The 19569-nt window shown below is 32.0% G+C and overlaps 1 protein-coding gene across 1 annotated transcript; it reads right to left on the bottom strand.

The window, feature by feature from the left end:
• Positions 1 to 546: 546 nt before the first annotated feature.
• Positions 547 to 18764, bottom strand: LOC128192377 (uncharacterized). The gene is made up of 7 exons (XM_052864992.1): positions 18746 to 18764; positions 14021 to 14158; positions 7920 to 7950; positions 6361 to 6413; positions 1473 to 1578; positions 1325 to 1359; positions 547 to 1252 (listed from the first exon to the last, which is right to left on the bottom strand). Exons 1-7 carry the CDS (start codon positions 18762 to 18764, stop codon positions 798 to 800), a joined length of 837 nt encoding a protein of 278 aa, XP_052720952.1. The 3' UTR covers positions 547 to 797.
• Positions 18765 to 19569: the final 805 nt, after the last annotated feature.

A 19569-nucleotide genomic window follows, 5' to 3' on the forward strand; every position in this document is an offset into this window, starting at 1 on the left:
ACTCGCTTATAACTTAACAAATGGCAATCAAATTTTAAATGATATTAAAAATGTCTTAGTAAAGCATTGTGAACGGGAAAATAATTTTTTACCAAAATCGTGACCATGCCCCGTTAACAACAATTAGATATCAAAAAACATGAATAAGAAGTCTGATCAATATACATCATAACTCTATATATTCGATGTTTTGTGGTATTTAAGCTGCTTTACAACTAGAGAAGAAGTTTTTTTTCTGGTTTTCGACTTGTCAAAAGAAAATTTGATTAAATGGTCATTAAATCAAGATAAAAGGAAATTAAATATCATATTTTTCTTTCTTTTTACAATCATACAACTTGGCATTGAAATAGTCATAAAAGTTTAGAATCTTATAATGACTATATTTTTGGCGGAACATTTGCGTAGGAAAATGTCACATGTTTTTGCAATTTAGAATTGCTTTAGAATCATGAGTCTATTTAGCATTTTTAAAACAATAACATTACTGCAGATATTTAAACTATACATTTATTTCTATCATTTATTAAGTTGAGGAAAAAGGTAGTGACCTTGACCTGACCTTGATGCGAAATCAAGAAGGTTAAATTTGATTAAGCTGATAGAATCATTTGATTATATGATCTGTTAGACTGTGCCAAAATTTTATGAAATTCTTAATATAAGAAGGATGTCTGATAACCAGAAGACTCCTTCCTTGGTATTCAAATATTATGCCTCATAGGCTTAACGCTCCTCATTCTTTCTCATGTTTCTGTTGTATTTGACAGATCTGTATGGGCGATTGACCAGAGAACTTAATTTTCTTTTTTGATAAATGACGCTTCTATGTCTATTTTTGGGTGTTCTTTTAACTGTTTGTTTCCACATTCGTCGTCGTTTACTTGAGTTTCATGGGATGTTGAGGGTGACGTGAAAATGTCATAATCACTTGTTATTACGTCAGAGTAAGAAGACAACTGCTTTGTGCATGTGAAATTAATATGATCGTAATTATCAGTTCTTCTGTACCAATGTCCGTAATCTTCAAGACCCACCGTTCTGGAGCGTGTTAATGGTGCTTTGGCTTTGTTTGGTTGATGATTCGTTACTTTATCCATATTCGTTGGAGATGTCAACCCACAGAATTGAGGCGTAAAATTGTGTACACTTGATAAAGTATCACAGTAATCGATCAAATGAGATTCCCTGATATCATTATAAATCAGGTCTTCCTGTCCTTCTTGAATTTCTGACGTGTTAACTTCATGTTCTATCAAATAAAGAAAGAAATTAAAAATACAAAGCAATATGTATGGATCGAAAATTTCACATAACTCAGTACCTGTACATCTTTGAAAACGTCCACTTTCCTTTTTCCTACAACAAATAAAATGCAGGTATTGAGTAATAAAAAAATAAACTATGGGATTCTAAGTAATTTTATTTTACAGGACATAGGTATGAAAATTGTGCGAAAAACTTATACTTACAGTTTTCGGTTACAGTAAACAACAGTACCGAGAAGAAGCAATATCAGAGTACAACTGACAGCTAGCAAGGATGCCACGGTCTGATTAACATAAGAATCGCTGGAGGCTACAAAATATCAATTTATCTAAGGTGGTTTGGGATATCAATATCAAAATGCAGAAAAGTACAGTAAAATCAAAATGCTCTCACCCATTTGAAATTTTCCAATTTTAAGATAGTTGATCAATACCTTGTTTTATTTTTTATATTTTTTTTTCGGGGGGGGGGGGGGGGCAATAATTAAATTTCCGTGAGATTCGAAGTCATGACTTGGTGAAAGTTCTAACCTATTTGCATGCTAAACGCTGTTATAAAACAATATCAAGAATCTAAAAAGTATATATATTTATACATGTGCTTAATTCTAATATTTATTTCGATAGGAAGAACGTCACAATTTGGAGGTTTCCCATACTTCCAATAAGAAATCTAAGAGACTGGCAAATATTTTTTTCAAAAGTGATTCAGTTAATATTGATGGACATCAATTTTCGAAATGTTTGCGAAACAGAGTTTCAAGTCTGAGTAAAATCGTCGGCAATATCTCAATTAAATAAATTGATGTCATATGTTTCCTTAAACAATAACCATTCGTAAATTACTCCAAAACATTCAGTAAAAAAATTGACTTACGAACTATTATGAAACTACTGCACTATTTCATAATGATTATGTTAATCTGTATATTTCACTATTGTATTACAATAGGGATACAGTAATTGAAAAGGGGTAAAGGTATATGTAATCATTTATCAAAAGTTTTAATATTTTTTACATAAATCTTATTAGGGTTTTTAGTAAACCAAATGTATAGTAACTTAATCAAACCTCTTGACAAGTTTAATGTATATGTTTGCATGTCATTAGACAAATGTGAACTGTGCTTGCTAGGTAATGTACATTGTACTTATTGTGTACTATGATTTGGATATATGTGTACCTGATCACGATACAAGTCATTAGAGTGTTTGAGATGGATTAAGTTCACAGCAACTTTTTAAAATGCAAACAAAATGAAAACCACTGCATGTGATTGGAGTAGTGCGATGATGCCGATGTTTTGTTTTTTGTCCATGTGATTCTAGAGTAACTCTGGCTTCGCTTGAGCGAGAACATAGAATACTAAACTTGATTTTTAACTTTATAACATGTGGGAGATGGTGGTATTCTGGATATAAAACAATCTTCATTGCCCAAATTATCAAGAACATTTGATATACATTTTGAAATATACACTTCTTCAAAGTCTTAAGAACGCCTATCTTCAACCTGACACGCTTTCGCTAAAATTTGTTTTAGATATTGAAATCATAATTCACAATAACTCTCTGAATTGAAACTTAATGTACATTGTACACATGGCAGTAAATCAATTGTAAATATTATTCCTAAATGGTACGATATAGGTCCGTTATTCTACGTCCCATTTTTACAATTCAAAGCTTCATCTAAATCATCGACTTTTAAAAGGCAATGCTTTCCATTTGCTTTAGTTTAAGTTGCGAGGTACATGAGGTTTATCCACATCGGAGCAGTCCACTCAACACCACAATGCCTCTTGGAAATCTTTGCTGGTCGATTCCTCATAATCTGCCTATTGAATACATTGTCTTTGTTTCCCAGCCTCAGGTGGATGTGCAGAACCTCTGTCGCCTCCAAAATCTTCATGGTGTTGATCGCCTGCTCTAGAATCCAAAGAAGACACCAAACTCTTTCAAGGATCCCAAAGGCAATCTCTACTTATCACCCTTGGCATTCTACAATAATATTTTGTAAAACGACTCTTTCCTTTCATTTACATAATGTATCATCTGATGCATATATTCTGATGTAGTTCCTAATTGCCTTAGTTCAAGGGCGTCATCCCAGGGTGGAAAAATATTTTGAGGGTCATCGGGGCTTGCAGTCAGAAAGAAAGAGTGTAGGTAATAGTTCTTTTGGTTCTCTTTCATCCCGTAGAATAAGTCGGATTCGGCAAATATCTGACATATGTCTTTTTTCAACAAGCTAATTCCAATTAAACTTGTAACCTGCACGGACTGGTATCGACAAGAAACTCTTCTTAATTAAGTTTAGTACTTCCCATTTGCGATTTCTTCTTATTTTTGTGAGTTGATTTTAAATCAACTCTCCTATGCAGTCACGCAGGCAAACCGAAAGTGAAACAGTGTTTGGACCTAAGCACAAACTAACACCGCTGATAACATTTAGTCCTTGAAAATAATCGATAAATGCGATGAAATGTATTCTAAAACATTGAATGAAACTTATTTATTGATGCCTTGTAAATAGTCAAATTTTAAATGGTACCAACAATTTAGATATTTTTGTAGTCGTACATTGTATGTATTCCTACGCCAGAGTTCAATATATCTGTAAATCTCCGACAAGCAGAGAGTCTCTCTTGCTAACTATCGTAGATTAACGGAGACAGCCGAGCGTCTGGTTGAACGAGACAAGAGTTCAATATTGCTTGGATCTATACTATTTCTTTGAAATATCGATTACTGATACGTAGTTTGATGAAATTAATTCTTTGAATATTAAACAACATTATTCATATGGGGTTTTCGCGAAATTCTTGTCGGAGAATAATTCATTTTTTTAAAAATGTGCATGATTCAAATTCATATTGGAAACTCCTTGCCATGCAAAAAAATATATTGTTGATTCTAAAATAAATAATAATCAATAAAATTAACTCCCGTCAGTTCTTCAGTACTTTGATTTCTTATGTGTTTCCAATCCATTGTTCAAAAAGCATTGGTCATTATAATTATTTACACATAGCATTTCTAGTCTTAAAGGTTACTAGGATATTGGCTATCTCATTATTTTATGATCTGACACTCTAATGAAACTATTTCCGATATTATGGATACTATATATGCCGGAATGCAAATGCATATAAAGATCCATTCGTAAATTGGAGAGGACAATCCTATTCAAGTAATTAGATTGTGGCATATTATGTCAAATACATCAATCATGACCTTACCGTACCAGAGCGTAATAAATCATAAAAAAACATATTGACTTGCATCACCTCGTATCTAGAATTGCAGAGAAATTTCACGATCAGTAATCTGTCGTTCGTTCCGGATCGCACATGAGTATGTATCTAATATAAAAGTTGGTCAACTTAATTTCTTAATAATTTTCTCTTTATAATAATATCCTTTATCGATTAGACTTCGTTAAGGAAATTCAGTAATTACGCATGCGTTTATAAACTGCATGATTTCGTTTGATTGAAAGATTAAAAAAAAACAATGAGTTCTCCAAGAATCAGTAAGCGTTTGCGAGATTGACGGTGGGTTATACAAAATGAACATGACATTGTTAGCGGTGCCTTTAAAGGCATAGCAAATATCAGTTCTGTAAGAATTGTTAAAAATGAATAACACATTTTTGTTATAGATTAATTTACATATATGTCTATTACATTTATTTCGAAATATTGATTTTTTTTCTCCAAAACTTATCCGTCCAATCCAGTGGGTTTTGTCAAAGTGTATCTTGCCTGTCATAAATTCGATTTATATATATTGTATATTATATACATGTATGCGCGTATAAAATAGTTATTTAGCAAACATGTTAAATTTAATTGTTTACATAAAAACTATAAACCAGTCGGCTTAATTCTTTCGTAAAAAATAGGATTAAAACGCATCGGATGTAAACATTAAAAAGGGCACCGCAAAGCGGAGCATCCCCTCGCGAAATGAAAATATTGTGCGGGGAAATACATTATTCAGAAATAAACATGTAATTGAAGGGACCAAATATTTAACTTGCTAAAATCCATTTGAATAGAAATATTTCGTTTATTCCTATACCCATGCACGCTCTGTGTGTATCCATGGTGGGTGCATTTACTAGGGAAACACACCACAAACGTGTTAAAATTTAGTTATATAGTTTAATAAATTCTCTTTATCCAGTGACATACACTACGCATGTAGACAATTAGTGTAGGGAAATTTAAGTATCATATTGAAAAGAAAACGTAGGTAAGATCGGATGGCAATTCATAGTCTGCTCTATCAGAAAATTTGAGTTAACATGTCGTAATTTTAACCCCAATATTTTAAAAAGAGAAACATATCTTTTGCGATTAACATGAAATGAATTCCCGGTTAATTAAGTTGACGATATTTGTCAAAGTCTCTTCTGAATTATGAACCTGTTCTTCTCTAAGTAATTTGTTAAATATAGCCCGAAATTCGGCTCAGACCGCTGCTTGTTTCGATTAAATTAGGATGAACTTAATATCCTGCTTGTTTCAGTTTTTCTCTTTTAACTCCCCATTTCTCAAAAATGTTTGCTTCTTACCTTTACAGGGCTTACATCCAACAAAATATCAAGTTGTTGATTTGAAATGTTTACTTTCACGAACCGGCAGTTGTACTTAAAATTTCTTAGTGTTGTAATTTTAACGGTATCTTAAAAATATATAACGGAATTCCTTGAATTTAAATACGGTTTGTCCTTGAAACATGCTTATGAAGTGTACGAAGTTTAATACACATGTATGCGTGGGTTTTCTTAAAATTTTGCAAAAAATGCTAAAATGGACACACATACATACATATATACATACATACACACACACGTACAGCAGCGAGGCTATATCCCCCTCGCAACAAATTGCGCGAGTGGATAATAATTATTGCGAATTACTTTTTTGCTTTAGCAAAAACAAAATCGTAAATTGATTCATATATTAAAACATTTTTATATTCAAATTCATTATATTATGTCTTTAACTGAAAAACTTTATAAATGACGAAAGTAAATCTGTAATAAATCAGGGATATAGTAACACGAGAAAATAAATCATACCTTTGACATTTGTAAGAACGTCCCTATGGTTTTGACAATTTTCCAAAGTTTTACTGAAAACAGTTTTAAGATAATAAAATTTTGCATACATATATTTCAATCCTTGAAAAAAAGATATAAACATTAACAAGAGGTTCATGGGCCAAATCGCTCACCTGAGCAACAATAAAATCAGCTTAATGGAAAATGGAGTCTTATACAAAGTATCAGGAGAACGAGGTAAAATATATCCAATATAAAAAGATTTTTAAAAATTTCTCCATATATTCTTATTTTAAACATTGAGTCCTTTTTTCAAGAAGACCTGAACAAAAATGACAATAACAAACTGTCAACTATCTCAAAAATCCATAAAACGAAATACAAATTCAAAGCAACACGGACCTCTAAAAAGATAGAGGTAGGATCAGGTGCCTAGGAGGAGTGAGCATCCTCTGCTGACCGGTCACACCCGCCGTGTGCTCTTTGTCGTAATCGGGAAAAAAACGGAAAAGTCCGTAGACAATTAGGTGAATAATTTTGGTCTAACAATTAGTGTATATGAAAAACGTCAGCCAGCATGCGACCCAGTGGGAGATTGTATTGTCTGACAAGGTCGTTGTATCGACCATAGAACTTACGAAATGATGACTTCGAACAACTGCTCACTAAAGCATTCCTTGTGATGCCAAAGAATTGTCCAGGGGCCACATTCTAGACAACCGAGAATCAGCAAATGTCAAAATGCTTGCATTATTGTAACAGTTGACTTTTTGAGATTTAAAGTCTATTGAAGCCCTACCTTATCCCTGGAATTCATGATGTAAAAAAATATTCAATATACACCAGCTAAGAATGCTTCCACACAAGTTAATTTTAAATTAATTGTTTTTTAGAAGATTTTTTTTTATAGATTCTGTGGCCTCATCCTACCCCTGACATATAATTTGAAAAAAAAACTTGAATCTGCTACACCCAAGGATGCTTTCACACAAGTCACAACACAGGTTGCCTTGCCAATCGGTTTTTAAGAAGAATATATTTCTCAATATATTCCTACGTTAAAATTCGACCCCCACCAACGTGCCCCTACCCTACCCCAGAGATCATGATTTAAATAAAGTGAATTTACAATGTATGAGGATGCTTTCATACAAGTTTTAGTTATTTTGGCGAATTAGTTTTAAAGAAGAAAAATATCAAGACACTTTCATCAATTATTAATTATACCCGGTTTCCTCTTTACAAAGCACTTGGTCCTTTATTTTAATAAACTAAAACATCCTTTTTACTCATTATTGTTTAATGCCAATTTAGTTGAAATTGACCGAAAGGTTTTGGAGCCGAAGTCGACTATGTGAAAAGTTAACAGAAGGTCGACATACAAGATGTGATCAGAAAAGCCCACTGGAGCAGTTGGCTCAGAAACGCTAATAAAAAAGATGTTTTAAAAAACCTCCTGATAAAAAATAAATTTCGGGAACTTTACCCTGTGTTTTTATTCCTGACACTGAAATAAACCTTATAATGATCATTCTAGAAGATTAATTGGAAATAATAAGGAATAGAAGTGTTCTTACTTGTTATTACACCCTGCACTGTCTGTAGATTCTGCAAAAATCAAGTATAAAAGTTATTCATAATAGAACAAAAATGTTCTTTATAGGTCTTTTGAGTCACTCATGTGACCTATTGCAATCAATCTTCGTCAGTTGTCGTCTGTTAAAAATTGGGCATGCTTGACTTCTGAAAGGGACATGGTCACGATTTTGGAAAATTATTTTTCCGATTTTAAGATCTACAATGCTTCAGAGAGGCATTTTTTATAGGCAACCGAAATTTGAGTGCCATTCGTTGAATTATAAACGAGTTACAGAGCTTTACAGTCTTCGCTCTGTTAACAAAGCGTTTGTTTACATTTTTAACGTTGAAGTAAAAATTTTAGATTTTAGCCTAAAACGAATGTGTTAAACGTTAGGAACTGTTTATCTATGCCTAAGATAAATAAAACGATAGACAAATAAGCTGGAAAAAGATTTTTTACTGGTATATTGAACCTATGTAAACAAAAACAGGGCACGTGCCTTGTTTACATTGACAAAGAATTGTGAACCCTGTATTTTGCTTATAACTCAACGAATGACTCTCAAACTTTATTTGATCATAAGAAATGCATTTCTAAAGCATTGTAAATAATAAAAACATAAAAATAGAAATTGACCAAAATCGTGACCATGCCCCTTTAAAAACTACCAACTGAAGGCAATTGTAACTATTTTTGGTCTAGAGCGTCTCTAGATTAAGAGGGGTCTAAATGCGACTTTTATGACCTAACAACCCCCAGGGCCTCATAGTCAGATCTAAATTTAGAAATCTCTTCTTTTCTCATACATGTGGGAAAAAAAACAAATTCAAGTTCATACCGTCTCTTTAATGCCCTTTTTAAAATTGTGGAATAAAGAGCTCAGGGCCTTAGCGGGAGCATTATGGTTATATAGTAGAATGTATTGAAATATAGAAAGTTTTCACACCTCCCATACATGTCATAGAAAAGGAAAATACGTGGCTATGATGTCAATTAAACCCTTTATCTTAATTGTAGAATTCCGGACCCCTGGATCAGGGGTTTGTACATCTTTTCTAGGCAGGTGTTTTCGATCCGCTTTGCTGCCCACGAAGGGTGCGATTCAAAAACTCTTGACCTAGAGAGATGGGGTTTATTGAACGGGTGCGGGTCAAATAAAAAAAATGTGTAAAATATGTAGGCATATAGTGAACATGTATTTTAAAGGACAATTAAGTCCCTCGAGTAACCTATTGACGTTGGTCGTGCATCTCCATTAACAGTTTTACCTCACCTTGAAAACTAACAATGTAAATTATCACCTGTGAAATTTTAAAAAATGCATTCTATTTTAGGAAATTTACTCTAATAACCTGTGCATTGTGTGATTGTACCCCCCCCCCCCCATCCAAATAAAATAAATAAAAAAAAACAAAAAATACAAAAACAAAACAAAAAAAAACCCAGTGAATTCATGTTGTGTGCACTATAAAAAAAATCTGAATTTTGTAAAAGATTTACTATCAAATGCCTGCAGGTCACTTTATACCAAATGTTTTTTGCCCCAAAAGTCATTGGGTATAGATCATTTCTCCCACTCTTACCTTATGAATTTATGTCTGCTTCATCAAATACGAGGCAAACATGCCTTAGCGGTCACTTGAGTATCAAAGCCCATACAAAGACCTGAAGGAATCTTATTCATACATTAAAATACTGTTATGACCACCCCCCCCCCCTATCTAAAATCTTGCAAAAAGGACTATTAAACCTGTAATTTTGAGACAATAAATAGGATATATGTCCTGATATTAAAATGATGCAATACTCTGGTAGGAAATAGTTTCCTCATATTTGTTATAGTCTGTCCCAAGTTATTGCTTCATCACTTTTTGATGACTTTTAATGAAAATACACCTACCTGTGAAACAAGTACAATTGAAATGGAAAATATCCAAGATATCTTCATTGACAAATTGTCCATTCTCACTCATAAAAGATTACAGGAACGAAAACAAATTTCTTACAGAGTTTTATAATGGGAAATGTTTTCTCCATTCCGAAGTACTCGAGATATCTCGCGCAATTTTTCAACGTTATCATCCGGGCTTATTAATGGCTGATGCAATGCAATATCCCCGTAGACTTTCTATTTTGGGATGTGTATTGAAACCTGAAGCGGTAGAGGGAGCGTTTCAAAACAGAAAATCTGGACATTTTTCATATTAGTGGATGAACGTAGTTTGAGCACATAGGTATACCTTTTTCTCGAAATATCAAGCGAAAAGTGGTGGAAGCAAAACTCGGGGCAGAGTATAACTTTCACGATAGCTTTTATTTGTTAATATTTTAATAGATAAACTAACGCATTCAGTTTTTTACATAGTGCCATTAAGAGTAAAGAATTCATGACCTTTTCAGAACCCCTACCTTAATTTACAATTTGGGTAGATGGCTTTATTGTCTTTCATAATAGCTATTGGTTTCTACTAAGTATCAGCATAGGTAACGAAAACGGTTTTAAACATTATAGTCTAGATTTGCTGCATATTTTGTTAAACTATTCCATATTTATAAATACCTCTTGGTTCAGACGATGTTCAATCAAAAGTATGAAAAAAATCCCAATATTTCCCCTCTTAAACGCCCTCTAGCTTGTCAGGTTTCAGTACACGGCTAAATATCTACGGGGATATTCCATTGCTAAAGAGATGAAGATACCAGGATGATAAAGTTGAAAAAATGTGGTATTCTGAGTGACTTCCGAATGAAGAAAAGATGTAAACATTCCCCAATATGAATCTCCGTATGAATTCTGTTTTCGTTCCTGTAAATTTTACTGGGGGAAAATGATAATGTGTGAATGAAGTTACCTTTGAAAGATTCCCTTTCATCTATTTCAATTGCACTTCTTTCACAGGTACGTGTATTTTTATTTAAAATCGTCCAAATGTGCAGCATAAAAATCTTGGGACATACTATAAATGCATAAACACAATATGGCCATTTTCGCCCCGCCCTACAGACAAAACACCTACAATGTACCTCGGGGGAGGATGGACCCCGAATGAAACTTACAATTAATGCAGTGGAATTCGGGGTCTACATAATAATGAATGCCCTGTTTTTTTTCATAGGTTCAATATACCAGTAAAAATCATTTTCAAGCTGATTTGTCTATCTTCTAATTCATTTTAAGCATAAATAAACAGTGCCTAACGATTAACACATTCATTTAAGGTCTAAAACTGGAATTTTCACTTCAACATTCAAAATGTAAACAAAAGCTAAGAATTGTAAACTATGTAACTCGCTTATAACTCAACAAATGACACTCAAATTTTGGTTGCCTATTAAAAATGCCTTATTGAAGCATTGTAAACATTAAAATAGAAAAAAATAATTTTGGACCAAAATCCTGACCATTCCCCTTTAACAAACAAACAAACATACCTTTTCGAGCATGTTTTTATCAATTCATGGAAAAAATATAAAACAGCATTAAATGCTTCACATTTAAAATTCTACACTTTTCAACCGAATGGTTTCGCTATTTTTTCATTTTACGTCAATCATCTGCCTGAAGCTACGTAATGTTTAATCTAACGTCACTGGCACAAGAACATACAGTGGAATACCAAACATTTATCCCATGAGTGATATAGCAGCAATGTTAAGGTGACCCGGGGCTAAAATACGGCTGGACATACTTTGACCTGGAGTATTTCTTAAAATCTATGTAACATAAATTTTATTGACAACGATGTTAAACATTATATTTGATGCATTTGTGTGACGTCATATGCACTTTGTAATCACGTGACAGGCGAATCCTAATAATGCAAATGATCTTTTTAAATTGCATCGGCGCAGGTGATTAATGACATTAAATCATAAATATTTTAAGAAAAAAATCCTTTGTTATGTTATATCCTTTGTTATGTTATATACTATTTCGTTTATGAAAGATATTGTGGAAACATTCCACAAAATCAACATCATAATATTGCACATTTTAGCTAATAAAAGCGATTTACCAAAAATATGGGTAAGTCCGTAGGTTTCCCAAGCACGATTCACATTGGTACGTATATTCTCTACCAATTTTACGTAAAATATTCTAAAATTGTGTTGATCTTTCACCTGCGCCAAGCTAGTTTTTAATTGCATTAACATTTCTTCATTCAGTTGTTTACACGTAGGAGGGAGAGTCTCCAAACCACAAGATTATAAGTTGTACATGTCTTTTACTTAAAACGAAGCTTTAAAACTGTCGATAATTTGATACTAGTTTTTTTATATGAATGAATTCTGTACGTCTAGCATTAACGGCATCATCTATGTAAAGGAAACATGCAGTTTTATTACTGGTTTGTTATAATTCACTTTTAACGTTAAGATATATTCCCTGAGAACTATCGACAGAAATACAGATCGTGACGTCAAAGTTAATTATAACGTCATATCGTATGAAGTACAGAGAAGTGACTTTCTACACATCGCTATAAAATCAGTCGGGAAGCCTTAACATACCCGCTATCCACCGTATATTGAGATAAAAATGTGATAAAATATAGCATTCGCTTTTGAGCAATTGCTGATATATTCTTCATGCAGGTATTACACACACATTTACAAACATTACTACGCTGTCAAATGTATTAAAAAGAAAGACTACACGTTTCTCTGTCACTGAATTATTGGTGGGTTGGAATTGCTATCCTTTTCAATAAGGGGCTGATATATGCCATCCATTTACTTTTTTATAAGCACTAGTATATAACATCATGTCTATTACATATTGGCAATCCTTTTTCGACACGAAGCTGAAATGGAAGACCTTCTCGTTGCTTTGCAACGAGCTCGGCTCTAGTTATTGTTATTTTTCTGATTAAAGTACCTCTTTGACCACTTGAGCTTTGTTTAATACAATGTGACTGTTAATGAGAAAAAATCTGACTTATTTCTCCATATGGTTTGTTGGATAGTGAATGTGCATTACAATTACTTCCTCTGCTTTATGCTACACACAACAAGTGGTTGTTGGATAGTGAATGTGCAATACAATTACTTCCTTTGCATTAGACTACACACAATGAGTGTTTTTGGATAGTGAACGTGCAATACAATTACTTCCTCTGCATTATACTATACACACTTATAGTGTTTGTTGGATAGTGAACGTGCAATACAATTACTTCCTCTTCATGATACTACAAACGTACAGTATTTGTTGGATAGTGAACGTGCAATTAATTTCAAAGTCAGATTTCAATGTCAAAACAAAATCCTTAAAATACTTTTCATCCATAAAAGGATTATGTTAAATCGGGGTCTGATTTGCAAGAATCGATAGCTCAATGTCATAAGGAGAATTTCTTCTAAACACGATCGATATCTACGTAATAAACTAATATATGCTGAGGTTTTAATAATTGATAGAAATGAGGGTCAAATTAAAAATAAATTGACATTTAAAACATATTTGGAAAGCAATGTTCAATATACAGATCAGCACCTAAAATATTACTCAAAGGCGAATACTCATGAATCAATATATATCACATTGAGCATTAAAGGGACTTGGACACGATTTGACTTAAAATTTTCAAATTTTATTTTTCCATTTTCAATGTATATACTGAAAAATATAGAACTTTTTAATGCTATATCACAATTTGAATGTCAAATATCAAGTTTTTAGCCAGATACAGAGTTAATAATTCTTTGTTTTGTAAACAAAGCTCGAATATTGTCATTTTTACATATGTGTCGTATTGGTGTAAGTTTCAATCAAATGTTTCTTTCTTTTGTTGATAATTGTATTAATTTCATGAAGATATTGATTTAGTTTATATTATTTTTCACATTTTATTTTGTCTATGAAATAGTAAATCTTTACATAACATATCTTGTAAACAACTATAAGACTCGAGCTTTGTTTACATAACAACCAATTCTTACCTCTGTATCTTGCTTGTAACTTGACTTTAACATTCAATATTTTGGTCGATCATTTAAAATGCACCAGTAAATCATTTTATACACAAAAAATAAAAATAAATTTTTTGATCTCAAAACGTGTCCAAGTCACTTTAAATATTCTGATGTATTTACGGTAGGTAACTTCGACACATCCTTCCTTTGGATCACATATTTGCTGATTACTACAGCTGCATCTTTTACGACAACCGTGTCCATAATAATCTTTACTGCAATTGCTACCACAGTCTTTTCCAAATGAACCAATACAAGCTAAAAATACAAAGCTTTATACCTATCTATGTTTCAAACGATAAATTAAAATAATCATTTAAGGTGGCTCTATACACCACTTTTTGATGACGCAGTACGCAAAAAAGTAAATCTGGAAGCATGCAATTCCGGTACTAGCTGATTTAAATTGAGGCGAATTGTATGGGGACCGCTCTTTTGAAAAATATGTTAAATGAATAGATTTAATTTGATAAATGGAAAATTCATTACTTACAAGTAATGTGGTATGTGACACCTTCACGTTGTGTGGTTTTATTTATTGAAAAAACAATAAAATCAAGTCTAATTTTTTAAATAGTTTCTTTCCCATCATCGATATGTTACACCGTAGTGCAGTGGGTTACTGTGTTCACTAATTCACTCGTTATTAATATCGAAAGATGTTCCTTACCACTTTAAGGGGATGGGAGGGTTGCTATGAATTTCTCTCAGGTTGGGATACATAAATCCTATAAGCCTTGTCAATTTTCCCCTTTATGTAGTTGACTTAGTTTTGCATTAAAGCGAATATATTTACTTTTACAGGCCTATAATGAAATGCGTATGTATATTTAGGTAAATTTTCTTCAACTCAGAAATGAAAAGTCCCCAAGGTGTTTGGGCCTTGGAACTTCGGAACGATAACCCTTACCTGAGGAACTTTCATACCAAATAAAATTTTAAATACTTTTTGTGTTTATTTGCAATGATTTTCATTCAATTTTTTATGTCACAGTTATCAAAATACAATTTCTTATAACATCAAGCAACTTTTTCAGATTATTTGTCAACAGAGTAAGAAAATATGAAAAATTATGTTTTGGGTAAATACTAAAAAACATTGCAATAATAACATTTTAGAATGTTAAGAAGTGTTATATTTTTTTTATGTTTCCGAAGGAAATATCCATCATATGACAAAAAAAACTCTCTCAATTTGTCAATAGCTATCTTTTAAAAATTATTTTACAAAAACACGAAAAAACATTTAAAAATTCTTTAAAAATACCTAGAGTATCCCTATCATCACTTTAATATTTGATAAGTATATGTTTTGTGGCCTTCTATTGAAAATTGGAATAAACTGTGGGTGTATAGAGCCACCTTAAATAAATACAATATATTATATAAAATCTCTCAATTTAATGCTATCACAAAATCAATTTTTTTTTTAAATTTGTGAACAATAAAATGATTTGTTGGTAATTCATGTGTGTTTTTCGATCACATTTATGATATAAAGTGAATATTTTTATTGTATTTTGCCAATCTTTACTAACAGAAGTTAATTTTGCAAGGTTAATGTTAAAACGCGTTTTATATAAGCAGATCAAATCTGGATCCATCATTTGAGGTATCGCATAATTAGTAACCTGTTACAAACGGAATACATTATATAACATTTTTGTCATATATTAAGCAACTACTCTTTCTCTATGTAATTCATAGTCATATAACATTGATGTAACGAAGATAATAGAAATGCATTAGAAGGATCCATACCTTCGCAATTTCCGGAATTATTCTTATAGTCATGACAACACTCATATACTGCTGTTTTACTAAAAAGAATTATAAAATGAACTAATCATATACCAGTATATAAAGTTTTAAATCACTGACGAGTGAATTTACACGTAAAGAAAATGATTTATTAATTGTTTATTTTAGCTATCGTAAATATTGGGATCTTTTTCCTTTCGAGACGACTGGATGGTTATGTATAGCCATTTTTAGACTAAATAAATATCCAAATCTTAAAAGTTAAGATATCTACCAGTGGAAGATTTCTTTATTAAAAAAATTCAGTTAAAATTATAATAATATATAAAATTGTCAGAACTGTCTAAGCGCCTTAAAAATTGAATCGCATTTTTGATGTATTGAAAATGCTGAGAAAATAAACTCAAAATGATAAGTTAATGAAATGTCCTTACTTGTCAAAACATACAGCAGCCTCAGATGTGTTAATATTAATCAAAACTGGTAATAGCATGATGACGATTCTCTTTGTTTCCATTTTGTTCTGACTCGTTCCTATTCAAGACCTCAGGTTAATAATCCTTATAACTATTACAGAGATAGGGAAGTATAAATAGTTTTCCGCATAAAGAACCGCCACGACCAATTAAACCTTGTATTTGGTCTTATCGTTTAATGCAGGATCAGCAACAGAATTAAAAAATCGAACGCTTGACGTTTTCTTTCTTCTTTTTTTTTTTTACTTTTAAATGTTTAATTATTCAGATTGACAATTTAAAATGTGACTGAATTCAATATGATCTACTCTTATCATTTATAGCAATATTGTACACGTTCAGTGAATTGACTGACAAACATTTATGCAAATGCTGTACAACATATTGAATTTTGGCGCATGTTAACAGGAGTAGCCTTTATTGTAAATTAGTAGGTAACTATAACATACGATTATATCTTCTTGTAGTAAAATTTTACAACAACATCTGTGTGGATTAAATTATTATACATGTAGATTCCCATTGCAGTCAGTTCCTTTTTCACCTCATACTTAAAACTGAAAACTGTTTTGTGGGTTTCATAATTTTAGTAAAGGGCTTCATAGACATCATAATCATGCATTTAGATTTTTTCCCGCCATGCAAAGTTTTGTATAAATCTATAATAGCATAGTTGTGAAGACGGCTTTTCGTTCGTAAACATCAATTGAGATTCATAAAAAAGACATAAAATGATGCTTGAATAGCTTGAATTTCTAATAGACAACATCTATGTAGTTCTTCCAATAATCAGTTGAAGTTTCCATGGGCACTAATTGTACTTCTCTATTGGGTGACTTATTTTTTTATATTTTTATGAAGCAGAATTCATTCACAGGCTTGTGCAAGAAAAGAATAAGGCTCTTGCTGTGGCCTTCAACTACACATTTAGATATATTGATGATGTCTTATCCATTAATAACTTTTACTCTCTTATGTTAACTCAATGTATCCAAGTTAGCTTAAAATGAAAGATACCACAGATGATTCCGAAAAATATGTTTCATATTTGAATATTTTACTTAAAAAAAACGCCAATGGTAACCTAACAACAAAACCATATAATATGATAAACGTGATGATTTTTATTTTTCCATTGTCAACTTCCCTCACTTGTGTAGCAATATACCATCATCATCTGCTTATGGGGTTTATGGCTCTCAGCTTATTCGTTATGCAACAGGATGCTCTACATACGAACAGTTTATTTAACGAGGCATAGTACTTACAAACACGCTGTTGGAACAAGGACATCAAGAACATCGATTAAAATCATTTTTACGCAAAATCTATGGTCGATACAATGACCTTGTCAGCAAGTACAATTTTTCAAAAGGGCATATGCTGAAATTCTTATATTTATTAGACCATTATTTATGCAGCGGACTGACTACGGTTTCTTCCATTTTCCATGATCTGGACAATGAGCACACGGCGGGTGTGAGCGGTCAGCTGTGGATACTTACTCCTCCTAGACACCTGATCCCACCTCTATCTTTTTAGAGGTCCGTGTTGCTATGCTTGAAATTCGTGTTTCGCTTTATAGATTTCTGAGATGAAAATTTTTTATTGTCATTTTTAATTCAAAAATAATTTAAAATTTGAAAAAGTGTTTCTTTTTCATTTACTTTTTTATTTTGCTTTTAATTGCAAAATTGTCATATGCTAATCACTAGGGTCAGAACCTGTTTTTGTACAATTCAAAAATATTTTTCAAAATAATGTCGAAATATATCCTGTGATATTGAATTGAATTATATAGGGAAATTTACCTATTTTGAAATTGAAACGTTATTTTAAAACTTTATGATTGAATTATTAGGATAGAGTACTTCTCCCTCTTGAATATTGATTTATTTTAATGATGATTTACTGATCTGGGCAAAATTATAGGGAAATAATTTAAAGGACAGGTGACACAAAATCATTTTCTTCTAAAAACATTTTTTTTGATAAATATAAATCAGTTTATAACAATTTTCCCATTTGACAAGCATCAGATAAGAACACACAGCTCAATCAAGTGTGCTGAAAATCCCAGTTGCAGCAGATCTCCGAGTTTTGCCGATCTTTAATGAGATAAGAAACCCCTGTGCGTTATTCGTCAAAGATGACATAGTCAGCTATCGGCTACATAGTAAACAGAGCAATGGACGAGGATTTATTTAAACGTACAGGATAGTGTATTTGTGTTGTAAATGATGATTTTGAAATAAAACACTGTCAGATTAAAGTGAATTTATTAAAAGCATATTTTATTGAAAAGTTTAGTGTACCTTGACATAACAATCGATTTTTTATACTAAATTATGGAATTAGGCTAAGACAAAGTTTGACTTTTAGCAAAACAGAGGAAATTCGGACTAAAAGCCCCCATAGCAGCTCCACCTACCCCGGGAATCATGATTTGAACCAACTTGAATCTACACTATATGAGGATGCTTCATAAAAGATTTTGTTTTTCTGGCGAGTTGGTTTTAAAGAAGAATAAATTTTGACAAATACCAACAAATTTTCATTATAAAGTGTCTTCCCTTTGAAGAGGGCGTGACCCTCCATTTTAACAAACTTGAATCTGCTTTACCCATTTTTGCTTAGTGCCAGGTTTGGTCTAAACTGGCCGAGTGATCAGAGAAGAAGTCAAAAATGTGAAAAGGTAACAGACGGTCGACAGACAAAAAGTAATCAGAAAATTCACTAGAGAATTCGATTAAGGCAAACTAGTAAAAAAGGATGTTTTAAAAGATATTTACTGATAAGAATAAGTTTCGGGAATTTTACCCAGTGTATTTATTTTAAAAACTGGATTAAACCTTGGGTTTTATGATCATGCTATAAAAATATTTTGAAATAATAAGAAATAAAAATGTTGTTACTTGTTTTTACACTCTGCCCTGTCTATGGCTTCTGTAAAAATAAAAAAAGAAAATAAAACGGTTATTTTCTTTAAAGGTCACGTAAGTCACTCGGGCAACCTTTTGCAATTAGTCTTCGTCCGTCGGTGACCGTTAAAAATTGTACACTTTTTACTTTTTAAAAACTACAAGAATAATTTTTTACTTTTTTATTTAAAGCGTCTCTAAAATACGAGGAATCTATACGTGACATTTATGACCTTTCTAACCTAAGGCCTCATAGGCAAGGCCAAAATATGCAAAAGAACGTCAAATTTTAAAGTTCTTGATGTAGGGAAAAACCAAATGCATAGATGCATAGATATTAAAGCTATACACGCTATAGTTTGCGTCAATTTTGAATAAAGGTGAAACTGTATGTGTTTGATTACGAATAAAAGTTACCTTTATGCTGTTAATTATAATGCTCAATTCGATCACGTAACAAATATATCAAATATTAAACAATAAAAAATATTTATTTTCCTGCCAGGAAAGT

Source organism: Crassostrea angulata, chromosome 1, assembly GCF_025612915.1.
Source record: "Crassostrea angulata isolate pt1a10 chromosome 1, ASM2561291v2, whole genome shotgun sequence".
Classification (NCBI taxonomy): Eukaryota; Metazoa; Mollusca; class Bivalvia; order Ostreida; family Ostreidae; genus Magallana; species Magallana angulata.